Source organism: Chinchilla lanigera, unplaced genomic scaffold (genome assembly GCF_000276665.1).
Source record: "Chinchilla lanigera isolate Chin_1 unplaced genomic scaffold, ChiLan1.0 scaffold00051, whole genome shotgun sequence".
NCBI lineage: Eukaryota > Metazoa > Chordata > Mammalia > Rodentia > Chinchillidae > Chinchilla > Chinchilla lanigera.
Window position 1 is genome coordinate 14179593 of NW_004955452.1, and position 26136 is coordinate 14205728.

At 52.9% G+C, this 26136-nt stretch overlaps 1 protein-coding gene across 4 annotated transcripts; it reads left to right on the forward strand.

Moving 5' to 3' along the window:
- Positions 1 to 248: 248 nt before the first annotated feature.
- On the forward strand, positions 249 to 24805 carry Map7d1 (MAP7 domain containing 1). Of its 4 annotated transcripts, none has more exons than XM_005395177.2 (18): positions 249 to 333; positions 14907 to 15239; positions 15436 to 15504; positions 16214 to 16377; positions 17085 to 17199; positions 18593 to 18703; positions 19865 to 19987; positions 20084 to 20241; positions 20336 to 20481; positions 21896 to 22221; positions 22477 to 22654; positions 22739 to 22877; positions 22970 to 23074; positions 23283 to 23336; positions 23499 to 23544; positions 23667 to 23757; positions 23869 to 24062; positions 24211 to 24805. In XM_005395177.2, the coding sequence occupies exons 1-18, from the start codon at positions 288 to 290 to the stop codon at positions 24219 to 24221; spliced, it is 2409 nt and encodes an 802-aa protein (XP_005395234.1). In that variant the 5' UTR covers positions 249 to 287; the 3' UTR covers positions 24222 to 24805. The 4 variants fall into 4 exon arrangements, with proteins under 4 accessions (XP_005395234.1, XP_005395235.1, XP_005395233.1 ...); XM_005395178.2 differs by having other exon boundaries at positions 23502 to 23544; XM_005395176.2 differs by having other exon boundaries at positions 19865 to 20241.
- Positions 24806 to 26136: the final 1331 nt, after the last annotated feature.

Sequence of the window (26136 nt, forward strand, 5' to 3'; positions counted from 1 at the left end):
CCAGGCCCAGCCCGGGCTGTACAATAGGGTTGGGCCGCGGCCGCGACTGGGCCGGCATCGGTCTGGGAGCCGGAGCGCGACCGGAGCGACAGACCCTGGACAGCCGGCGACTCCGAGCCTCGCAGGCCACCAGCCTCGACTTCCACGGAGCGCCGCCGCTTCCTAGTCGTTGCCCGCAGGGCGGGCCGGGCGTGATGCGCCGTGGGACTCCTGTCCTGGCCTCGGGCCGCCGCCGCCGCCGCCGCTGAGACCCCAAGACGCCCCCCCCTCCGCGTGACGCCGCAGCCATGGAGCGCGGCCCTCGTGCGGAGCCAGAGCCGGGCGCGCCCCCAGGTACGCGGGCGCCACGCGGAGGCGCGGTGGGAGGAAGGTCGAGGGGTTGCGGGGAGGCTGAGGATGAGGCCGGCCGCTAGGAAGGGACGGGGGACACCACCCCCCCGCGCCGCGCCCTCTAACCACTTGGAAGTTTAAAAATAAAGGCTGTGGCGGCGACGGCGGCTCCGGGCCACCGCCGCATCTTCTGACAGCGGCCCCCTCCCCCACCTCCGGCGCCGGAACGCACTGGGCAGCGGGATCCGCTGGGACCCGGCTCGGGAACGGTTGGGGTGACCCTTCCGTCGCAGCCCTATGTCACCGCGGCTTCCCACGTCATCCCCTTTCCCGATCTACCCGGGCCCTGAAGATTCCTCTTCTGATTTGGGCTTCTGTCCCCGCGCCCCATCCTCTGTGGGCACTTGTGACCCTAGCCTGAATGTATGTGTTGGGGGTCCAAATCCTCAGGCCCTGCACACCGAAGCCGAAGATCTCGCGCCCCCGCGCCCAGGCCCAGGTCCAGACTCAGACCTCGCCCCCACCCCATCCGTCCAGCTGCCGCGCAAAGGGCCTGTTGCTGCTGCGGCCGGGCGGGGAGGGAGGGAGGGAGGGAGAGGAGGGGGAGGTCTCTAGCGGCGGCTGCCAAGTAACCCGCCGGATAAAGGCGAGGGGGAGGGGGAGGCGGCATTGTTTGGGGCGAGGGCGGGAGCTGGGGAGTGGGCCGCTTCCCCTGCAGCCTGGTCTGCTCCGGAGCCCACCCAGACCGATTTGGGCGAGAGGACAAAAGTAAATCTGGTTGTCCTGCCCGCGCGCCTTCTCAGCTTCTCGGGGACTGAGTCGCACACTGCAGAATGAGGTGAAGGCTCAAGGCCGGTGCTTGTAGGCTTGCAGGGCCTGCCACATCATTCCCCAGCCTGAGGCTGTGAATACCTACTTCCTCTCTCAGTGCCCCCCATACACACACTCACTCACTAGATTTCCAGGCCCCAGACCGCCAGAGCTCCCCTTCCACCCCTCACCCCACCAGCCACCAGTCCCCAGGACTTCTGCAAATCCCATTCGATCTGGGAGCAGCTGATGAGGGGGTGGGGACAGGTTTCTGGTTGGGCCTGGGGTTGGAGGGAGGGCTTTTCTCTTCCTGGAAGAGGAGGAAAGAGAATGATGATGAGGACCCAATTTCTTTCTGTTCCCACTGACTCAGGGGGGAGGTGGCTCCATCCTCACACCCCTATGAAATCCCAAACCTAATCCTGTCACCTCCCTGCCCCTTGGGGCGTGGGCCCAGGATGAAACAGTGTCTGTGGGTGCAGAGAGAGCTCAGGACAAGGTGGGGCCACTTGAGCTGTGGGTGGGCCCCTCCCGGGCCCCTCCCCATGCCAGGATGGGTGCTTAGAGGGGACCATGTGGGTGTTGGGTATGGGAGGACACAGAAGGGAGGCTACCACCAGCCTGGGGAGGTCAGGGGGTTTGTAGGCTGTGCTGAAAACAAGGATGTCTGTCTTGGCTCTGCTTATCCTACGAGGGGACACCCAGAGATGCCCAGCTTGGTCATCCATCTGCTTACTGGCCCCCTGCACCTGAAGGTTCTTGGCACTGATGTATATATGGGGGCCTGAATAGGAGTAGTGATCAGTAGAGGACTTGAGCAGTGGCTAGTTTATAATTAGGGCATTGGGTTGGGGGACTGGACTGGATATAAGGGCATGAATGGGATGCTTGCCAGTACTGGGAGGGCCTAGTGGCCTAGTTCAGGGTGGGGACTACATACAGGGTTTGGGATTGGGGAGAATCTCCAGTCACAGGGTGTAGGTGGAGTTACATGAGAACCTGGGGCAGGGTGGCAGCTAGTCCTCACACAGACAGAAGCTGAAGGTGACAGGAGTCCTCCTATGAGGTAGGGGCTCACTGGGAATAAATGTCATACCCACAGCCTGTGCCCTCAGGGAGCTTGAGGCCCATATCGTATCTGAACCTCTGAGTGTATGGGATGTGACCCCCTGCTCTCTTTGCGTCTCCTTTTTGTGTACTTGTACACTGGGCACTAACAGGAGACAGCATAGGGTAGGAGAAAAGGAGGCTCCCGCTTTTGAATCAGAAGACCTGGATGGGAAATCCCAGATGGGGTCTTTACTGGCCACTGGACTGGAGCAAGTGATTATTTCCTGAAGCCACAGTTTCTGCCCCAGAAAATGGGGGCAGTATCAATCTGGTGGGCTTAGCCAGGCATGGTGGCGCACGCCTGTAATCCCAGCACTCGAGTGGCTGAGGCAGGAGGATCATTGTGAGTTCGAGACCAGCCTGGGCTACAAAGTGAGCTCAAGCACAGCCTGAACTGCATAGCGAGACCCTGTCTCAAAAAGACAAAAAAGAAAAAAGAAAAAAAGAAAAAATCTGGTGGGGTTAATGCAAGGGTTGGAGAAGGGGTGAACTTGAACGAACCTGGCACACAGGCACCTGCAATAAAGTGTTATTACCATTATTGTGGTTAGGCTCACTGGAACTGGTGCCAGAGGGGAAGCATGAAATACGGGGGCGGGCAGGGTCAGGGAATTGAAAGCAGTTTGTGTAAGAGTGTAGACTCTGGAATCAAACAGTTTAAGTTCTACTTCATAACACTACTGTGTGACTTCCAGGAAGTCATTTAAGCTAAGTCTTAAATCTTCACATTGTAAAATGAAAATAACGGTAACAAATTATCTCCCAGAGACATTAGGATCTTTAAGTGAGATGAATACATAAAATTCTTTCCTTAAAAAAATTTTATTTTTATTAGTACGTGTTTGCAGTACGTGATTGTATTCATCATGAAGAGTTGGTATATGTACAAAACACATCTTAATTCTTTTTACTTCCCCTTCCCCAACTCTCCCTCCCCCTAACACATACAATTTTTAGCACAAACCAGGCATGATGGTTCATGCCTGTAATCCTATACTGAGAAACCCTGAGGCAGAAGGAACACAAGTTCAGTCCACCTGGGCAACTTAGCAAGAACCTGTCTCAAAATAAAAATAAGTAAACAAAAGGATCTGGGCTGTATAGCTCAGTGGTAGAGTGTAGAGTGCCCCTGGGTTCAATCTCCCCAGTACCAAACGAACAAAACAAACAAAAACCTCAGCGTTAGGCCTTGGCAAGGTATTAGTGTTCAATAAATGCTGGTGCTTTGGTTTGTGTTGCTATTTCTCATAACTTCAGATGCCTGAGGAGATGTGATGAATAGAACTGCAGGAGGTAAATAAGACAGAGGGCCAGGGAAGGAGAGTTCTGAGCAAACATGAGCCAGGGTCTATCTGGGGAACAGAGGGGCCCCTGTACCGGACATGGCACAGTGGGACTGGGAGAGAAGATCCAAGAGATGGGTGCCACAGCTGTCCTGCACACTATACTGGTTCCCTGCTATGTGCCACTGCTGTGCTGGCAGTGCTAAGCATAGGAGGCTGAATCAGACAGTCCTCTGTGGGAGCTCCTGGCCCCTAGTCCCATGAGGAAAGCAGATGTGTTTACTGCAGGGACCTTTGCCCAAGGGAAGTCAGGTGCAGTGATGATCTGGTGGCTGTGGGCTCTGCCTGTAGAAGCCTTCACAGCGGGGAGGAGGCATTTGAGGTAGACCTGAAAGAGTGAGTAGAAGTTGGTGAGACTGGTACAATGGGCCACAGCTATACCTAAGGCAGTTACCTCCTGCTGATAGCTCCTCCCACCCTTGGGCTGACTGGTGGGCCCAGTAATGAGGCCTCTAATGAGCCCCTAATGTGCAGTCACACATATGCAAATGAGGAGGAAGGAGCAATAGGCCAGCTTAGCCCTCTTCCCTGCCCAGGATGGGCACCTACTGTTAGTGCGGCAAGGATGAGGGAAGAGGCAAAAGTCTGAAAGCAGGGACAAGAGTGGTGGCACTTGAGGGTGTAAGGGCAGGGCTCAGGTCTGACCCAGCCTGGAAATGAGGTCACAAACAGCTGGAAACCATGTCCTTGGGTCCCCTCAAGGCCAGGGAGGGAGCCAAGAAGCCAAGCTCAGATAATGCAGCTTTGTTGACTGGTGGTAGCTCTGCCTGGCACCCAGGGCACAGCCTGCAGTGTTTCCTCCATCACCTCTCAGCTGCAGCTCTGCCTGAGGGAAGCAGAGAGACTGTAAGCGGGTAGAGTGCATAGTATTGCTGCCCCCCATTAGCGATCCTCACTGGTTGTAAGGGATGTGAGCCAGGCGCAGAGTCCCTCGTGAACCAGTTTATCTCCATTTATGGTCTCCCACTCCTATTGTCAAGGGACCTCACTGTGCCAGGCACTGTACTCAGCATATCAAGTGCATTGTCTCATTTGTTTCTCAGGACTGTCTTAAGAGTAGGGGCTAGTATTACCCCATTTTACAGATGCAGCCCAGAGAGTTGAAGTCACTTGCCTTAAGTGACACAGCTAAGAACAGAGGCAGGATTTGAAATCAGGTCTAATTTTAAAGTTTGCAGCAAATCTCTAAGCTGAATTATGGCCATGCTAGCCAGTGACAGTGTCTGGCCTGTTTCCCTTCTATAAAGTGCCAGGCTGGCCTCGAACTCACTAGTTAGCCCAAGCTGACCTTGAACTTGAGGCAGTCGTCCTGCTTCAGCCTCCCAAGTGCTGGGATTACAGGAGTCTGCCACCTGTGGGCATCTTAGTCTTGGGAATGCACTGATCTCTTCTCCAGTAGGAAAAAGTAGAGCCCTGGGTTCCCTGTGAATCCTACCAGGTTGGAGTCTGAGCAAATTGAATAAGGAGGTCCTGAACCCAAAGTAGTGTCAGACTAGATAGCCTCTGCCCTCAGCAACTAGGCCTCTGCCTGAGCTGCCCTGCTGGGGTGGAGGGAGGGACATGGTGGAGCCCAGGCTGTGGGATGGGGTCATTTCCTGCTGCCTAAAATAACAGGAAGTGGGTGCTCCTGATTGGAGGCTGGAAACAATGGCTGTCAGCTGGCCCAGAGGGCTCCTTCAGATCTGTGGTTCTCAGTAGGGCTCCGAGCTTTATCATCCACAGAAACCACATTCTGGCTCCAGTGTCCTGCTGCCCAACTACTAGGACAGGCTATGCCCTTCCAAAGCTGCTTACCTCCATCTAGGCTGGTAGTAATGCTGCCCCTAAGAGTCATCCTGTCCAAGCCTCACAATCAGTCAGCCCCCAAACTTTGTTCTTTCTACCTATCACCATTGTCCCAACCCAGTGCTGTCTAGGAGGAGGGGAAACCAAGAGACTTACCCCTTGGGGTAGCTGGCCAAGAGTGTAGACTCAGAATCGCATCTAAACCCCACCTTTATTATTCACCAGCTGTGTAGTCTAAGCAAGTGTATTAATCTCGCTGAATCTGTTTCCTGATTTGTAAAGTAAGGTAATAATACCTACCTCATAGGATTGTGGCAAAGACTGAATGAACTAATGAGTCTAAAGTGTCTAGTTAAGGCTGACATAAAGTTTAGCTGTTGCTTTTGTTAATTGGATTATCTCAGGCTCCAGATAATGGGGTGCGCTAAAGGAGTATGTATGGGAGACACTGGATCTCTGTGCACGTGTGTGAGTTGCCTGTACCCATGCATGTGTGTCCTTGTGGAGTTCTGAATTTTAAGAAGTCTGTTGCCTGTGGCAGAGTGAGAGGGGAGTGTCTTGAGACACAAAAGAATGTCTAGGCCCTGTCTGCGTTGTCTGTCTCTCCATCTCTCTGTGTACATGTCTGTCTCACTGTGTCTTGCCCCTGTGTCTGCCCTCCTGCCTTCATTTGTCTGCACTAATATTGTCACCTTGGAAGCCTGTCTCCTCTCAAGGCCTCTCCTTCCCCCATGCTCTGCTCCCGGGGTCCCCCTCTGTACCCTGCTGCTTCAGCCCAGTTCCCAGTTCTCACCAGTTCTCACCTGGGCACTCCCTTGATCTTCCCTAGAGGTGAGTGGCTCCCTACACCCCAGCGCAGACTGCTCACTTCCGGCCTCCTGATGGCCAGCCTGGGCTGAGCCTGCCTTCCCTGCATTCCTGTGCTCTGAGCTCAGGGCCTGCCTGCCTCGCCTGCACCCTTTGCTTTTGTGAGGGAAACCTCCCTAGGGGAATCACCAAATCACTTCCATCACTTCCTTTGGTGGGGAACCTGTAGGAGCCGTAGGGCTGGGTGATGTGACCGCCCACCAGAAACAGCATGACATAAGGATTTTGTCATCAGACAATACTGGATTTAAGCCTACCTCTGACACTGACATGAGCAATCCATTTAACAATCCTTTTAACTTTTTCACCTGTGAAGTGGGACCATTGGTGGTACTTTCTCTTTAAGGTTGTCATACAGATTAAATGAGAGAAGGGAAAGTGCCAGGTTTATGATAGGATTTAAATAGTTTGTTTCCCTTTCTGGGCTTTTAAATTACTTTTTACTTTTTTTTTTTTTTTTTTTTTTTTTTGGTACTGGGAATCGGACTCAGGACCTTGCACTTGCCAGGCAGGCACTTGTGCCACTGAGCTACATCCCCAGCCAGTTCCCTTTCTGGGCTTAAGAGCTGGCAGGGACACATAGAGCTCTGATGGGATCACCACATTTAGGTTTTGTTTTTATTTTTATTTTTTTTTTTTTGGTTTTTGAAACAAGGTTCTGCTTTGTGGCCCAGGCTGGCCTCGAACTTGCAGCAATCCACCTGCCTCAGCCTCCCAAGTTCTGGGATTACAAGTGTACAAGTGTGCACCACCATGCCTGGTTTTAGATTCTACATCCTGTTGTGTCTGTCTGGGCCTTGCAACCTTTTGCAGGTCTAACTGCTCTTCACCCCACCCCCCACCCCTTATGCATCTGTACTGATATTCATTAAATAGCCACAGGGCTCCTATTTGGTGCTAGGCAAGTCCTAGATGAGGCTCTGGGACTGCGAAAGTGCCTAGGAGGGAATCTCTTCTCTGGATGAGCTGTGACACTGACAACAAGGACAGGGGGTGGCACTGAAAAGCCAGACTGAGTTATCAAAATGCAGTGAGAGCACTGTTTGGCAAGAGTGTTGGAGTGTGAGGAGGGAGGGGCAGGAGAAAAGGACTGCCAGCTCTAGAGTGTGGAGTGGGGGGTTTGGCACCTGAAACACAAGACATGTGACGGCCCCATCTTTAAGCAGATCCCCAGGGCACGTCTCCCCTATCACTTGGGGAGCTTAGGAAGACAGAACCTTTTGACCCCACAGTGTAACCAGCTCCTGCACCTTTGCCCTACCAATGCTCTTTGTGCCAAGAAAGAAATACAAACTGTCTGTCTCTTATCCAGTTCTTAGCAAACACTTCTGGTAGATATCAATAGAGCAAAATAAAACTGGCAGTGGCTAAAGCCTCGCAATCTGACACAGACCAAAAATAAGATAAAGTTAAGTAACTGTAGTATCATACTTGATAGTTGAAAATGGGAATAATCAGAAAGTGATCAACTATACCATGTAGATAGTTAACCAAGGAATTAACTTGGCTTCACACAATTTATTCCTGATTACACTGTACAATATTTTTTCAGGGTTGGCATAATTCTGAAGAAATGTTTGTATTCAATGTCGATAGTCTGCCAGGTCACAAGAAGAGTTCTAAATGTCTTGTTTGCCTCTTGAGAAATTGTTCTTGTTCAGCTGCTAAAGTAAACACTCAGTATTATTTTTATTAACTTCTACCTGAGTGCCTTAGTCCAAAAAGCTGCCCAAACTCTATTGAGATGGAGTTGTTTTGCTTCCCTTCAAGTGCTTATCCCTTTGCAATAAATGAGCACATGGATCTTTAGTAACTATTCCCTTCACATGCACCTTCTCTAGGTGAGGGTGGCCTCCTGGCACTTTGTTTTCACTCAGTAGCATCTTTTGACTGTCTCCGTGTCCTGGACCCAGCAGTGGCTGCTGGGATGCAGTGGAGAGCAGAGTGGATAAGCCCTTTCAGTGTTGCCTCAGTCTAGGAGGAGCCTGACAATAAGGGAAGGACCACATGAGGATGTTGTAACAGTGACAGAGCCTCAAACAAAAGCACACGAAGTCATAGCCATATGTAATGAAAGAATGGATCCTGACCATAGAGGCCAGTAAAGGCCTCCCTGAGTAAATGATCGCTAAACTAAGGTGTGAAAGATAAATAGCAGTTAACTAAGAAAAGAAGCACTTGTATAAAGGTCTTGTGCTAGGAAGGAGCTTGCATTGTTATCAGAATTTATTTATTTATTTTTGTTATCAGAATCTTTATTTTATTTTATTTGGTACCAGGAATCGAACTCATGACCTCAAGCTTGCCAGGCAAGCACTTGTGCCACTGAGCTACACTCCCTGGCCCTGTTATCAGAACTGGGGGGCCGGGCGTACCGGGAATTGAACTCAGGCCCTCACACTTGCCAGGCAGGTGCTTATGCCGCTGAGCTATATCCTTGGCCCTGTTATCAGAATTTTTAAAAAGCCAGTGAGGCTAGAGTTTGGAATCAAGTGGGGAACAGAGTTGGAGAAAAATTTAAGATGTATGGTGGAACAGGACAACTGTACCGGACTATGACAGACTTGTAGGTTGGGTTCTAGCATTTACCCTTATCTTTAGAAGCCAGAGGAGGTTTCAAGTAGAGAAAAATACCCCATCAGATCTGCATTTAGGAGAGATGACTCTGGCTGCCCGGTGGAGAGCAAGGTGTGTGTGGTAGAGCAGGACTTTGCAGTCATCCAGGTAAGAGATGTGTGAGGCCATCTCCCAGGGTGGAGTTCATTCACTTCTTCATTCCTCACATATTTATGGAACACCTATGTGCTGGGCTCTGTTGGCCCTAGAAATAGGACAATAGCAAAATAGACAAACTGTGTGCCTTCCTAGAGATTATAGTCTAACAGTAGGACAGAATACTGATATGTAATTAATGAGCCAACCATAGTGGTGCACACCTATAGTCACAGCTATTCAAGAGGCTAAAGCATGAGGATTGCCTGAGCTTGGGAGTTCAGAACAGCCTGGGCAACTTAGTAAGATCCTGCTTCTAGTCTCTAAACAAACAAACAAATGGGATTAATGCTTATGGAGAAATATAGAGTGGAAACAAAAAAATACCATTGGGAGTTGGGTGTGGTGGCACATGCCTGTAATCCCAGCTGTCTGGGAGGCTGAGACAGGAGGACCACAAGCTTGAGCTCCAATTTGAATGACTTAATGAGATCTGGTCTTAAAAAAAAAAAAAAAAAAAAATGCAAAAAGCTGGGCTGTAGCTCAGAGAGAAAGCCCTGTATTCAACTGAATATATATTTTATTGGAAAGCAGAGGCCTTCCATTGTAGTTTGTAATTTTAAATAGGCCACAGAGGAAGCTTCTTTGGGAAGTGATGTTGGAGTGAAGATCTGAAGGAAGTGAGGGTATGAGGCCAGCAGTCTCATACTGGCAGAGACTTCCCAGCAAAGAGGACAGCAAATGCCAAGCCCCAAGAGAGGAGGACAGTGGCCAGAGGGGAGGGCAAAGGCTGGAGAGGGAGAGAGGGTCCTGCTGAGCCTTGGGTTTTCCTCCCCACAAGATGGAGAATCTTTGGAGGATTTGTCAGAGGACCAAGATGATCTGACTTATTTCTAGACAAAATCACTATGGCTGTTCAGATTAATGGGGAACAAAGAATGGGCGCAGGGGTCTCTGATGAGGAAGAGCAGCCACTGGATGAAGGTGACAGAAGTAGAGACAGTCAAAGTGGTTGGATTTGGGACATATTTTGAAGATAAAACTGAAAGGATTTGCCAAGAGATTATACATGGGGAGGGCCTTAAGGTAAGAAAAGTCTGAAATGGCTCTAGAGACCTCAGCAGCTGGAAGAATGGAGCTGCCATAAATTGAACTGGGGGAGAAGGAGGTTTGGTTTGGGACTTTTAAGCTTGTGGCATCTGTGAGACATCTGGGGTGTCAAGAAGGGAGCTGCATGAGCAAAATTGTACTCCAGGGAGAGGTCTGGGCTGCAGAAACAGTCGGTTGTCATCAGCAGAGGGACAGTGTTTAAAAGCCTGAGTCTGGATGAGATCACCAGAGGAGCGTGGGGACAGACAATTGGTGAGCTCCTCAGCTGAGCCTGGGGGCAGGCACGAAGTGCATCTTGGGAGATTAGGAAGTTAGGGAGGGGTCAGCAGAGAGGACAAGTCACAGCCGGCAAGGCAGAAGGAAAACCGAGAGTATCGTCTCCAAACCGGAGTGAGGCAAGTATTTCAAGGCGCACCAAAAGGTCAGCTGCGTCAGACACCAGAAGACTGGCCCCTGTGCTGGGTATGGTAGAACACACCTGTAATCCCAGCACTCTGAGAGGCTGAGGCAGAAGGATCACTACTTCAAGCCCAGGCTGGGTAACTCAGTAACTTGGTGAGACCCTGCCTCAAAATTTAAAAGTCAGGACATAGTATTAAGATGTGTTATATGCACATACCCACTCCCCACAATGATTGTAATCATTGTGTACTGCAAGCACATACTAACAAAATAAAAATAAATAAAAAATGTACAAAGGGGCTGGAGAACATGGTATAGTTGTGCAGGCCTCTAACTATACAGACAAGGCCCAGCATTCAGGAGGCTGAGGCAGGAAGATCACCACAAATTCAAGGCGAGACCAGTCTGGACTACACAATGAATTCAAGGCCTGCCTGAACTATATAGTGAGACCCTTTCTCAAAAAACTAAAAAGGGGACAGCCCACTCGGGACCCCTCCAGTCTCTTAGGAGCTATTCCTATTCTGAAACTCCCAACTGTGTGTGCCTCATTCCTTTGAGCACTGGAGTGCCCCCTCTTGAGTGCACCCTATCTCTCTTAGTAAACCTTTCCCACTCTTAACCTAAAAAAAAAAAAAAAACCCTAAAAAGGCTGGGGTAGGGGATGTAGCTCAGTGTAAAGGCCCAGAGTTCAATCCCCAGTACTGGAAAGAAGGAAAAAAGGAAAGGAAGGGAAGAGAAGGGTCAGGAGAAGGAGGGAGGGGAGGGGAGGGAAGAAAAAAAGAGAAAACTGAATTAAGCAACGTGGAGGTCACTGGTGACCTTGAGAAGAACAAGGTTGCAGAGCAGTGGAGTGAAGACTTGACCTAGGGGCTCTTTGGCAGAGGCCAGGAGAAATACACAGCTTCACAGGGCGGTGCTGTTAACGATGGGGCCGGGATGACAGACCCACTCACCATCTGCACCAACAACGTGGTAATGAAACTGAGGCTCAGACATGCAGAGAGCTTGGCCGGGGTCCCTTACAGAATCAGGGTCCCCACTCAGGCAGGTCTGACTCTGAAGCCTAAGACCTTTTCACTCCACTGCATCTGATGCCCAGTGTGGGTCCTCGCTCCTCCCAGCCTCCCTTCACCTGGCTAGTCAGGATATACTTGGGGAGGCACCGTCTTGCATGGTGTGATTTGCCTAGGTGTAGACAAATACCCGCCTCCAACCTTGCAACACCTGCAGCACGCACTGCTCCTTGGAGAAGGGCCGTACCCATGCCTCACCCTCAGCCTTAAATAAGCTCAGTACTACACACCCAGGCTTCGGTCCCAGACAGTCGTGGGTTCAAATCCTGACTCGACACTCTGTACTGGTTTGATGGCCCTGGGCAGGTCACCAGCAAGGCAGGCCTTGGTTGCCTTATCTGTATAATAGGAAAGAGTATCTGCCTCTCAGAGTTGTTGGGAGGGTGTAGGATACATCTGCCAGTGAATAGTAAGCATTCACTAAATGGCTGCTAGTTTTGTCGCCCATTGGAATTAGTTAAGGAGTTGGCAGCTGGCTGAGACATAGATGAGCAGTGACCACATAGCTGTCTCTAGCTGGTATGGGGAGAGCTGGGGGCCTGTCACTGGCCTAGGGGCTGGCAGAGTTGAGTTGGTCACTGTAGAAAGAAGGCCTCAGCCGGGTCTCCTGCTTGGAGCCCAAGACATTGGAGGGGAAGGAATGAAAGGAAATAGCGTGCGCCATGGGTGGTGTTACCTAGCACTCTCACTTTGTACTGCCTTAAACAGACAAAGAAGGGTGTCACATGTGGGTTCTGCTGATGATGCTAGGTTCAAGTCTGGGCTCCTTCACCTACCAGCTGAATGACCTTACATTACCTAATCTCTCTATGCATTCCTCATCTGAATGAGGGTTTGTTTTTGTTGTTGTTGTTGTTTTTGTGGTACTGGGGAATCAAACCCAGAGGAGTTGTACCACTGAGCTACAACCCCAGTTCTTTTTTTTTTTTTTTTTCTTGATCTTTTTGAGACCAGGTCTCACCATGCAGTTCAGCCTGGCCTTGAGCTCACTTTGTAGCCCAGGCTGGTCTTAAACTCGCAACAATCCTTTTGCCTTAGCCTTGAGAGTGCTGGGATGACAGGTGTGTGCCACCACGCCCAGCTCCAGTCCTTTCTATTTTTTATTTTGAGACAGTGTCTCCTTAGGACTTGTCCTTGCCTTAGCCTCCCTCAGTGCTGAGATTACAGGTGTGTGCCGCTGTCTTCAGCTTGAAAGTGATGTTTATAGCATCTCTTTCAAAGACATTGTCAGTGAGGATTAGCTGGGATGTGTAAGACACTTTGTACTTAGGAAGCCTCAATAAATACACAAATGTTAATGGTTGTTATAACTAACACTCATCACGATATTGTAAGGTAGGTAATATCTGCACTTTGTAGGAGAGGAATTGTGGTGCAGAGAGGATCTATAACTGGCCCAAGATCACATAGGTACTGAGGAAGCCAGAATACATATTCATGTAGTCTGGCTTCAGAACCCATTAGATTAATGAACTAACTAACCATTAGATTCCCTGGTCCCTGGAGAAGACATTTAGAGTCCTAAAAATGACTCCTTGGGTTTGGACTCTCCCTGAATATACATTGTCACCCACAAAAATGTGAAGTTTGCCAAACCTTGAGGGCCAGAGTTCCCAGAACAAAGGACCTAGAAGGGAGGAGGCCCCAGAAAGAATATAAACTGCTTTCCACTAATGCCACCCTTCTCCCTGAGCCCCAATCCATGGCTGTGAGCCCTATGGATCCCCTCATTGCCCAGAGGATAGCAGCAGATGGCACCAGGCTCAACTGTCAAGGATATTGTTTAGGAGATCACACAACCCACAGGGAAAGAGTGAAGTGTCATTTGTGGGCATGTGAGTTATACTGTGCACTTTACTGGTTACACCCATTCGATAGATATGAAAGCTGAGGTGCAGAAAAGTTGAATGGATCACCCAAGGTTACCTGCTAGGGAAGCAGATTCTGCCTTCCTGTCTCAGAGTGGTAAAATCAGAATTGGGCCCTCAGTTGACTGATTCTGCACCCTGATAATCAACTGCCTCACTGCATACACAGGCGTAAAAAGTGTGTATTTGCCAAATTCTGTGCCTTCCCTACTTGGCACTTTAGTGTCTTTTATGAGGTGTGACTGAAAACACATGGTGAATGTTTAAATTTTTTTGAATGTTTAAATTTAAAAAAAAATGTTAGGCTGAGGCTGGAGGATCGTTGCAAGTTCGAGACCAGCCTGGGCTACAAAGTGAGCTCAAGGCCAGCCTGAACTGCATAGCAGGACCCTGTCTCAAAAAGAAAAAAAAAAAAAAAAAAAAAGTTTTACAGTAAAGAACACATTGCCAAAACAAAAACAAAAACAAAACAGCACAAGATTGTGGGTGTGTGCGCTGGGAATGTAGCTCAGGGCAAAGGCCCTGGGTTTAATACCAGGACCACAAAATAAACAAAAAAATAAATAAATTTTTTAGGGGCTGGGGGTGTGGCTCAGTGGTAGCTCTCTTGCCTTGCATGCACAAGGCTCTGGGTTCAATCCCCAGCACCACCACCCACCAAAAACGTTTTTTAAAAAGAAAGGTGAGGAGCTGGGGATTTAGCTCAGCGGCACAGCGCCTGCCTGGCAAGCGCAACGTCGTGAGTTCGATTCCCGATACCCGAAAAAAAAAATAAAAAAACCAAAAAAAAAGAAAAAGAAAGGTGAATGGGGAACAATGATTATGAAGTATGCATAGACATAGGGGGTTGCCCACTCCCCTGGGATTTTAGCAACACTGCTTTGGGTCTTGTGCCCTTGCTTACACATACCCTTTCTCTTGATCAGCCTGGTGTGCTTAGCCCAGTGTGAACCTGGCCTCAGGTTGGACAGTGACCTAGGGACAGATTAGAAGGTGGGGGAGGCACATGGTGAAACCGGTCACTACCATTTGGTGCACTGGCAAGTGCTACCGATATTTGCCATTTTCCCCAACATACCCCACCTCCTTCTGCCCTCTGCTCAGGCACTTCTCTGCCAGAGCCGTCCTTTCCTTGCTGTGCCAACTCCAGCTCATCCTTCAGGTCACAGCTTGGTTGGTACATTTTCAGGAAATCTCCAGAGGTAGGTTAACCATCTCTACTGTGCTGCTCAAGACACAGTACTTACTCTACTGCAATTTCATAGCTGTCTGTCTGTCTGTCTGTCCTGCTAGAAAATGAGTTCCACAGAAGCAGGGGTCTTGCCTGTTTCCTTACCATAATACTTATATCGGAACATACTGGGCCTGGCATCTGGAAAGAACACCTGTGAGGGAGTGAACACGTCTGCTGGGCAGGAGAGATAGCTATGTGCAGAGCTGACAGCATGGATCCACAATCTGACACTATGTCCTCTTTTGTGTTGGTCTTTCAGCCATGGTCTCCAGGATCCCCTCAGAGCCAAGACCTTCTCCAGAAGGTGACCCTTTCCCACCACCACCACCAATGTCATCCCTGGTCCCTGACACTCCTCCGGACACCCCTCCTGCCATGAAGAATGCCACTAGCCCTAAGCAGCTTCCACTGGAACCAGAGAGCTCCCGAGGGCAGGTTGATCATAGGCCAGTCCCCCCACAGGAAGAATCCTTTTTATCAGAAGCAAAGAGCCCATCAGCCACCGGCTCACAGGATGCTAGACCTCCTCAGAGGAGCAGCGAGCCAGCCCCACCAGCAGTGCCAGCCTCTGACAGCCCTCCCACCAAGCAAGGTACATATGATAATTCTACCTGGGGCCCAAACCCCTTGGCTCAGGTCTCAGCCCTGGATGGTAACCCCTGAAGGAGTCCCCTTTGCCCTGCAGGACCTGGGGACAGAGAGGAAGTGAGACCTACGAAGAGGGTTCCAAGGCTGCTGGCTTGTTGGACAGAACTTTTGACCTGTCTGTTCTTGTTTTCTCTGCTAAGATGTAAAGAAGGCAGGAGAGAGACACAAGCTGGCAAAGGAGCGGCGAGAAGAGCGGGCCAAATACCTGGGTGAGTGGGAAGCGTCACCTGCATCATCATCGTCGTCATCATCAGCATCCTATGATTAATGCTGACATTACTGGAAAACTTCACGTTTACTGTGCTAAGAGCAGTACAGGTGTTATATCTTGTAATCCTCCCAGCCCATTTTGAGGAGCAAACAGGCTCAGAGAGATGAAGGCATTTATGGAAGCCACCCAGCTAGTGGAGTAGCTGAGATTCTGACCCAGACTTCCCACCTCACCCCAAATCCCCTTAACCACAATATGTAGGAATCTGTTCAGTAGGCCCCCAAGATGGATGGGAATCTCACACTATTTAGGAGTGGGGGTACCTGCCTGTAATCCCAGCACTCTGGGAGATTTAGGCAGGAGAACTGCAAGTTTGAGTCCAGCCTGGGCAACTTAGTCACTTAACCAGATTCTGTTTTAAAATAAAAAGAATAAAGGGCTGAGGATGTAACTCAGTTGGAAAGCCCTATATACAATACTGAGTTCCATGAAAAACAAAAGAAAAAGAACTCATTTTTCCTTCACTCCTGAGTGTGGGCAGAAATAAGACTCCCTAAGGCTGTTTTGAGGAAGCCCCTGAGTGTGAGGGGTTTGGGGATGGATGCCCTGCCCAGGCAGGCAGGAAAGAGACCCCCTGGGTTAGAGTAGCAGGGAGGACACTCAGAGGAGGCTTCCCTCACAAACCACGGGCTCTTTTCCCCCCACAGCGGCCAAGAAAGCAGTGTGGCTGGAGAAGGAGGAGAAGGCCAAGGCTCTTCGTGAAAAGCAGCTCCAGGAGCGCCGGCGGCGGCTAGAAGAACAGCGCCTTAAAGCTGAGCAGCGCAGAGCTGCCCTGGAGGAGCGGCAGCGGCAGAAGCTGGAGAAAAACAAGGTGTGTTCATGTCCTGGTTGCAGCTGGGTCTGCATGGATCTGCACACACCATCCCCACATATCTGTGTCTGGCGAACTGTGCACATGTCGCTGTTCATCCCTCCATCAGTCTGTGTCTGTGTGGTTCCACCTGTATTCACATCTACAGCTGCGTCCTTGGTTACAGTGTCGGGGCATCTTTGCAGCTGCAGACTCATTTGTTCCCATATGTGCAGTGTCTGTCCCTGGGACTGTGCCCATGTGTCGGAGTCTAACACAGCTATGTGTTAGTGAAAGGCCCAGCTTCATTACTTGAGTAGAGCCTGGCTTGCATGCTGGTGAGGCCATGAAGGAAATGGGTTGGCCTTGTCTGGCGGCCTCAGGCTAAAGGAAAACAGCAGTCTTAAGGTCAGGACTCTGAGCCCCAGCGCCAAGGGGTAAAGAGGCTTTGCCTAGGAGCTCCAGGCAAGGAGAGTCCCACCCCACCCTCAGAGAAGCAACTCACACACCCAGGAAATGACTCAAGAATATTGAAAAGCTCTCCAAGGAGTAGAAAGGGATCTGTTGCACAGGGCCCCTAACCCCAGCAAGCATTCAGTGACCTGGGTTACCTGCCCTGATCCAGGAGGAATGGGAGAGGGGAAGTATTGTCACAGGAAGGACAAAGCCTCTCCTAGGCGTGACAGATGATTCTGACAGGTTTTCCTCTTCTCCCCACCTGGCTCCAGGAACGCTATGAAGCAGCCATCCAGCGGTCAGTGAAGAAGACGTGGGCTGAAATCCGGCAGCAGCGCTGGTCCTGGGCAGGGGCTCTTCATCACAGTTCTCCAGGAAATAAGACCAGTGAGTGGGCTGGAAGGGCTTGAGAGTGGCCAAGGCTGGGCCTGGCAAGGGGAAGGGGAACAGCTTCTGCACAAGGAGCTAGATTGTCTTGTTTTGTGTGACGTGTGTCTTCCGAAATGGTCTGTAAACCAAAGTGTCCTTTTCCAAGGATCTCCACTATCAAATCAGAGATGGAGTCTCTCCATTTGGTTTGTTCTTCAAACCTCTATCATTTTAGGAGTAGCCTTTTTTGCTGCAGTCAATTTTATTAGTTGACAATACTTGAAAGAGGACTTTAATGCCCTGCAGGCAGTGGATATTTAAAGAAAACTGTCACCCCCTGTCTTAGAAGGTAGATGTTTGTCTCGGAGTTCTTCTCATTAGGCTTGCCGTGGATTTGGTCTGAGTCGTTACTGGCATGTGTGTTCTCCTGTGTCTGGATGTCTTTGTGCAGTGGAAAGGTGCTGTAGTTCTACTTGTGTATATCCTGGGTACGTGCCCACGGATCTGTGTTGTGTAGTTTACTGTATTTACAGTGGTGTGTTTGTGGCCTTGTGTACATCAGCAAGGGCTCCTGCGTCAGACAGACTTGGGTCCCAGCTCTGGCCCTGGTGGTGTGACCTTTAACTTCCGACTTCTCACTGTTTTGCCTCTGCGAAGTGGAGATAACACTATTATTTGCCTCCGAGGTTGTAGGTAGATGTTTGGAGGGTCAAGTGAGGTAACATGTGTAGAGTTCCCAACTCAGTGCCTGGCACACGGTGAGCATCACCCTATGTTAGCTGTTATAAATATCATGATTAGGTTGCTTTGATGTGTTTGTGCTTTGTGTGCATCTGGGTCTGACACACTTCAGCTATTTGTGTTTCTCTCTGTGCATGTCTGCACACGTGTGCATGCATAAGTTTTACTATATATGCCTGTGTCTGCATGTCTTTATGTGTCTGGTTGAAATATGTGGATTTGTGCAAGTGACTGTGACTGTGGGTTTTTCTGTTTAGAATGTCTTTGCACTGTCCCAGGACCTGGGTGTTGTATCCATATCACCTTGGCTGGGTAGTGTGAGCAAGTGCCAACGCTGGATGGTCATGGGGAGGGGATGGTCATGGGGAGGGGTTGGAGCACCCAGCCCTAGAGAATGGCTTCCTTTGGTCTGGCCAGGAAGGCTGTAGTTTTCTAGTTTCACAACATCTCCCTCTGCTCCTTCCCCGTCGGCTCCCCCAACCCAGGTTGTCGTTGGTCCCCCATCTCCCCACCCTCCCTCTCCCAGAGCCAAATCTGCCTCCTCCCCATCCCAGCCTGCCCATTCTTCCCTCTCCCAGCCTACCCTCGGAGCATCCTGCATGGAAGGCCTCAGTGCCCCCTCTGGCTCCCCGTCTGGCCCGGCCCTAATGCCGTGTCTTTTCCCCTCCAGGTGGGAGCAGGTGCTCCGTGTCGGCAGTAAACCTGCCCAAACACGTGGACTCTATAATCAACAAGCGGCTCTCAAAGTCCTCTGCCACGCTCTGGAACTCCCCCAGTAGAAGTAAGAGAAGGCCCAGCCTTCCCCATCCAGAGCCCCCATCCAGCCTCCTCCAGAGCTTAGCAAGGATACCCCTCTCTGGAGCCCTCATACACAGCAGGTCCCCGTTCCCACTCCACCCCACTTGGGCCTCTCTGCCCTTTGGGGGAGCCGGCATTTGGGTCTGGATCCTGAGGACAGAGTTGTGCCCTGCAGGAGAGGAGAACAGGGACAAAGTACAATGGCTAAGAGTGTGGAAAGCCTGGCAGGGGCCTCCAGAGCAACGTGGGGGTAGCGGCTGTGGGGTGGGAATGGGAAGGCAGCCTCATCTCCATCACAGCCAGCTGGCTGGAGCCAGTCTTTGACAGGTGGCTTTGCCCCTGAGTCAGACTGGCCTGTGTGCTGTGCTGGGGGTGTGTTATCCTGGCTCCACCCTAGAGGGCCATGCAGTTCTCCCCTCTCTGCTATCAGAGCCCCAGCCATGGCCTTGGCTGGTTCCAGAATTGCAGCCAACCAGGGTGGCACAGCCCCTTCATTCCCACCATGCCCTGGTGCTTACATATGAAGGAGCCATGATAGGAGTTATTTATGTTTCTCTCGCTTTTATTTGGTTGCTCTGTTGCCTAGCGACCAAATCAGCTGCTGCACCAACTCCACCTGACTGAGGCTTAAAAATAACCCAGCAGCTGAGGGGACAGAGCAGGGTGGCTTAGGGCAGCCAGGCCCCGTGCAGCCTCTCCCTGGCAGAGGACTCCTAAAGGCCGGGTCAGAGGAGTGTAAAGACCCCTGCTGGCCCACACCCGTGAGACCATGTCTGCCCCAGGCAGTGGTCTGCCAGCGGGAAATGCAGGGCCCGGAGGCGGGCGTGGGAGAGGGCAGTTCAGCGTTCAGCGCTCCGCCCTCCGCCGTCCTGGGGCTCCTTCCTGTGCTCAGTGCCGCGCCCTTTCACCTGGGGAGAGTGGTAGGCGGGGACCCTGAAGCATGCAGAATGTTGCCCTGACAAGGGTTTTGTTGGCTGGGTCTGCAGTGGAGGTCCAGCTCTCAGAGAGGACAAGCGTGGCCCCCGCGTGATTGGGGGGACAGTCTTCCTGGGTGAGAATCCTTGCGCTTGGCATGGGGACAGCACCTGGTCTCCCCCGGGCCTCTGCCCAGGCTGACCAGCTTCACTTGGTGTTCCTCCCCCAGATCGCAGCCTGCAGCTGAGTGCCTGGGAGAGCAGCATCGTGGATCGCCTGATGACACCTACCCTCTCCTTCCTGGCTCGGAGTCGCAGCGCGGTCACGCTGCCCCGCAACGGCAGGGACCAGGGTAGGGCCGGCGGCTGTGGGAGACGCCCCGCGAGGGGCTGGGCAGGGACCAGTCTCCCGCCCTGGCCACACCTCCACCGCCCTCATCCCCCTGCAGCCGTGCCGGTGTGCCCGCGCTCGGCCTCTGCCAGTCCCCTGACGACGTGCAGCGCCCCCCGAAGCGGGCACCGCTGCGCCCCTGCCTCCGGCGAGCGGCGCAAGCCCAGCGCCGGGGGCAGCCCCGCCCACGTCCGCCGCCGCCCGGAGGCCTCGCCGGTGAGTGGGCGCACAGGTCGGGACGGGCAGCCCGGGTGCTGGAATGCCGGCGCCCCTGACCTCTACTCCTCTCCCCCCGCCCCTGCCCCGCCAGGTGCAGAAAAAGGAGAAGAAGGACAAGGAGCGGGAAAACGAGAAGGAAAAGAGTGCCCTGGCCCGGGAGCGCAGCCTCAAGAAGCGGCAGTCACTACCTGCGCCTGGGCGCCCGCGCCTTTCTTCGGGCCCCGCCTCCGAGCTCAGGTGAGGGGGCCGGGGCGGAGCACTTCACTTGGCCTTTCATTTGCTCCTTTCACAAATACTCTATTGAAACCAGGGCATGGCGGTGCACGCCTGTAATCCTAGTACTCTCGGGAGGCTGAGGCAGGAGAATACCTGCGAATTCGAGGCCAGCTGGACTACATAGTGAGTTCAAGGCCAGCCTGTAATACACAGCAAGCCCCGGTATCAAAAAAAACCCCAACACCAAAAAAACAAACAAAGCCAGGTGTGGTGGTGCACACCTGTAATCCCAGCACCCTGCATTCCCACTCAGGAGGCTGAGGCAGGGGGATCATTGGGAATTCAGGGGATCCTTGGGAGTTCAGAGGATTGTTGGGAGTTGGAGACCAGCCTGAAACTGCATAGCGAGACCCTGTCTCAAAAAGACAACAAACAAATACTATACTTGCTGGGAACTCACGAATAAAAATTCTCTGGGTTTGGTGGCTCCCACCCATAATCCCAACACGCTGAGGCAGGAGGATCACAACTTCAACCCAGCCTGGACAACTGAGGTAGATTTTGTTTCAAAATAATGAAGAAAAGCTGGGCATGGTGGAGCATGCCTGTAACCCCAGCACTCAGCAGGCTGAGGCAGGAGGATCTCCATGAGTTCAAGGCCAGCCTGGCCTACATAGAAAGCTCAAGGCCAGCTGGTACTACATAGCAAATAAAGAAGGGCTGGGGACGTAGCTCTGTGAAGACCCTGGGTTCAGTCTCCAATGCAGACTCCCTGCAGAGAGAGCGGGAGTCCTCCGGTGATGAATTCTTCCTGTCTTGCTCTCCTATCTTTATTTCTTTCTCTTCCTCTTCTACCCCGCCCCTTTTTTTTCCTTCTTTGTTGTTTTAACTGAAGTGCCCCAGCACTTAAAACAGTGCCTGATGTCTGGTAAGTATGCAGTATATACTTGGGCTGAATGAATAGCTGACCCTCCACATAGTGTTCTGGGTGCTAAGGACACTGGCGAACTGAACCACACTCAGTTTTTGCTCTTATTAAGTGTGCAGACTGTCAGGGAGATAGACATTCATCTCATAAATATGAAATTGCAAATGAGGGGTTTTTTTTGTTTTGTTTTTTGAGGGAGGATCTCACTATATAGTCCAGGCTGACCTTGAACTCACTCGGTAGCCCAAGTTTGCCTTGACTTTGCAATCTTCCTGACTCAGCCTCATGAATACTGAGATTACAGGCATGAGCCACCATATGGAGCACAAACCAGAATATAAGCACAAAGAGGAAACGTTGAGCTTTTGTGAGATTGCCTAGATGCGGGAGGGCTTAGCCCAAGGGAGGGGACACTTCCCTAAGGAAGTAACAAGCTCAGTGGGAGTGGCTACATGCATGTTCCTGTGCACTCTGGCCTGCAGTTCTAACCCTTCCCTTCTTTCTCAGCCCCAAATCCAAGGCCCGGCCATCCTCTCCCTCCCTGTCCTGGCACAGGCCTGCCTCCCCCTGCCCCAGCCCAGCGCCAGGCCACACTCTGCCTCCAAAACCGCCATCTCCTCGGGGCACCACTGCATCACCCAAGGGACGGGCTCGCAGGAAGGAGGAGGCCAAGGAGAGCCCCGGCGCAGTAGTGTCTGAGGACAAGAACCAGAGCAAGAGGAGGCCCAGTGTGGACAAGGAGCCAGCAGCCCCAGCCTCACCAGCACCCTCGCCCACGCCCACGCCCTCGCCCAGCCCAGCTCAGCCTGCTGCGGCTGCAGAGATCCCTGCAGGTGCGCCTGCAGAGCAGCTTGGCAGGGCAGAGAAGCCAGCTTTGCATGGGCAGAGGAGGTGGGCAGGGTTGTGGGCCACCAAAGATGCCTGGGAACTGGTCCTGCCCACGGCAGGACCAGGTCTCCGAGCACAGGCCAGCCTGAGTGATGGCGGCAGCGGAGTGGGCGGGTCCCCCTGAAGTCCAGGAGGCACGGGGTGGGCAGGGCGCCCGTGCCAGTGTGTGCTGACTCGTCGTCGTCCTGATTCTTCTCCAGATACTGCTCTCCCGACCTCACCCCCAGCCCCCGCTCCCGCAGTGACCCCTAGCAAACCCATGGCGGGCACCACTGACCGAGAAGAGGCTACCAGGCTCCTGGCTGAGAAGCGGCGCCAGGCCCGGGAGCAGCGGGAGCGCGAGGAACAGGAGCGGAGGCTGCAGGCAGAAAGGGATAAGTGAGTGCGCCCTCGGCACCGAGTGAGTCCTTTTGAGACTGGAGAGGGGGCTAGGACCAAGCTACAGTTTTCTCTGTCCTCCAGGCGAATGCGGGAGGAGCAGCTGGCGCGGGAGACAGAGGCCCGGGCAGAGCGGGAGGCCGAGGCCCGGAGGCGGGAAGAGCAAGAGGCCCGAGAGAAGGCACAGGCCGAGCAGGAGGAGCAGGAGCGGCTCCAGAAACAGGTGCCAGGCGGGCGGGTCCCGGTGGGGCGCAGGACCTGTAACCCAGAGGAGGGCTTGGCCAGGTGCCTGGAGCTCACAGACATCTTTGGCAGAAAGAGGAGGCTGAAGCTCGATCTCGAGAAGAAGCAGAGCGGCAGCGTCTGGAGCGGGAAAAGCACTTCCAGAAGGAGGAGCAGGAGCGGCAGGAGCGCAGAAAGGTGGGCGGGCTTGGTGGGCGGGCTTGGTGGGTGGGGCCCTCCCTCCCCAGGGGCTGCAGGCAGTCGGCTAAGGGTACATAGGCAGTGGACTCCGGTGGGTCCAGCCTTGGTCATGCAGAGGGTAGAACCGTAGCTGGGGCAGGATCTGGCTCCTGGCTGGATTGGCCGGAGGGAAGCTGGGACTAACTGATGTGGGGCCTCCCTACAGCGTCTGGAGGAGATCATGAAGAGGACTCGGAAGTCAGAAGCTGCTGAAACCAAGGTGAGGGTTCTCCGAGTGGGAGCGGGCTCCAGGTGAGGGCAGGAGGCTGTAGGAAGGCACCGGAGCCGAGGAAGGAGGCCGTGGGCTGAGGGAGAAGAGTTCAGAACCTCAGTTGGGTGGGTTCGGAGGGCCCTCCTGGCTGACTGCTCTTCCCCTTCAAAGCAGAAGCAGGACCTTAAGGAGGCAGAAGCCAATAGTTCCAGCCCAGGTAAAGGCCCTGCTTCCTCCACCTCCATCGCCTCCCCCACCCCCATCACCTCCCCCACCCCTGTCCTCTAGCCTCACGTGCTCTGCAGCCCTTGGCTGATGGTCATTGCTTCCCTGAGACAGATCCTGTGACAACTGCGGAGACACGGCCCTCAGAGCTGCAGAAGGAGGCAGTGGAGAAGGAGGAGCCAGCCCCCCAGGAGCCGCAGTGGAGGTGCCAGCCCCCCACCCCAGGGACCCGGAGCAGGAGGCAGCCTCAGGTTGGAGCTGCAGGGAGGCCTGGGTTTCACTGAGGTGGGGCGCTGACTGAGCCCCATATTCACAGCCTGCCAAGCAAGGAGCTGCCTGGCTCCCTGGTGAATGGCCTGCAGCCTCTCCCAGGACATCAGGAGAACGGCTTCTCCCCCAAGGGACCCTCTGGGGACAAGAGTCTGGGCCGAGCCCCGGAGGCACTCCTACCCTTTGCAGAGGCAGAAGCCTTCCTCAAGAAAGCAGTGGTGCAGCCCCCACAGGTCACAGGTAGGGGCCCCTCACCCCTGGCCCTCTTCCTCCACTCTAGCCTCCTTCCCGGACTCCCAGCCCTGCCCTCCCCTTGGTCCATCCCGAAGGCCCCAAGATCTGCACTTGGGGCAGGCTTCACCGAGACTGTTTCCCTCCCCTTCCCCAGAAGTCCTTTAAGGGTGGCCTTGGATCCGGGCATGGCTATGAGGCCTCCTCTGCACCGTCCACCAGGATGTCCAGAGGAGGAAGAGACAGAACAAAGATGGAAGTGGCGTGGGCCCTGCGGGTGCGTCCTCTTCGTTGTTGTTAACCTGCACCTTATGGACTGATGTCTCTTTGGCTGGAGCCAGACCCTGCTCCTCAGCGCATCCGTGTGCTCACACGCGCGGACACTCCCTCTCGCCGCACACACATACACTCACAGCCTCTCTGGCCCCGCCTCGGGGAAGGGCCACCTGTAGTATTTGCCTTGGTTTGGTGGGGTACAGTGGATGTGAATACTGTAAATAGCTTGTGCTCAGATGTCGGTGTGGAGGGGGTGGGTACAGGAGGCAGACCCCCCTCCCGAGGCTCCCTGGGGAGATCTTCCTCTCTATTTAACTGTAACTGAGGGGGAACCCAGGTCTGGGGGTTGGGGGGCACCTTGGGCCACAGGATACTGGTTGCTTCAGGGGTACCCATGCCTCCTGCCCGTGCCTGGAATCAGTGTTATTGCATCTGATCAAACTTCTCCAGAAATAAAGCAAGAATAATTCTGCCAATCCTGTCTGTCCTTGTTGCTGCCAAGGAAGGGTGGGAGCAGGTGGCCTCCTGAGTTCTGAGATGAACTTAAGGAGCCCAATGCCCGGAGATATCTGCCCCCACGGGGGTACCAGTCCTGAACCCCTTGCCCTGCGGTCTTCCATTTCAGTCATGAATTCATTCAACAAAAATTACCTTTACCTGTACCACACATGGGGCTACGCACTGGGGGTAAAGGCACAACCTCTGTCCTGGGGGGTGTACAGTCTGGTCCTGACGTCAGAGACACTGTGGGCCACCTACTGTACATCACCTATCACCATCCCCTCCCTCCAGACAGACTCCTGAGATCTGTTCAGGTCTCCTAGATACGGCCCTGTGCAGTGGCCCAGGTGGGACTGGCCCCAGAGGGAGCCCGGGTTATGATGCGCTAAACAGTGTGGTCTGGGATCCCTCAGACAGCCTTGGTGTAAGCATGACCAGACCTAGGTCCAGCCGAGAGACGCGAAGAGAAGGCTCCTGTGTGCTTCCTCTCCCACTACCCCCGCCAGCACTAGGATTGAACTCAGGGCCTTTAAACTGAGCTACATCCGCAGCCCTTTTTAACTTTTGGCTTTCGTTTTGTTTTCTGTTTTTTCTTTTTCACTGCTGCAGTGACACTAAACTACATCCCAGCCCTTTGTTATTTTGAGTCAGTCTTAAGTCACTAAGTTGCCCAGACTCTGCTCAGACCTAAGATCTCAGGCTGGGGCTACAGCTCAGCGGCACAAGTGCCTGCCTGGCAAGCGCAAGGCCCTGAGTTCGATTCCCACTATCAAAAAAAAAAAAGAAAGAAACCAGGCCTAAGATCTTCCTGCCTCAACCTCCCAGAGTCCTGGGATTACAGGTGTGCACCACCGTGTGTGACTAAGGCATCCTCTTTTTTTGAAAAGAAACACAGTGTGGAGCCAGCCTCTACTAGGACCTCCCAGTGTCGCCTCATATTCACACCCTGTGTAGTCCCTGCCCGTGTACCAGGTGGCCAGTAGAATACAGCACAAGTGAGAGTTGCTGTGAGGTTCGATTGTGAAAGGCACTGCGCTCTGTCCTGGTTGCACTCTTGCTCTTGGATCACTCACCTGGAGGAAGCCAGCTGCTGTGTGGGGAGCAGCTTTAACCGAGGCCCACACAGAGGACCTCACAGAGGAATTGAAGGGTCCTGCCAGTGGCCATGTGAGAAGATCTGGAAGCAGATCCTCCAGCCCAGTTCAGCCTCCAGGTAACTTCAGTCCTCCAAGACAGCTTGACCATCACCTCCTGAAAAACCCAGCACTAGAACCAACCACCGGGGCCACTCTGGGGTTATAACCTC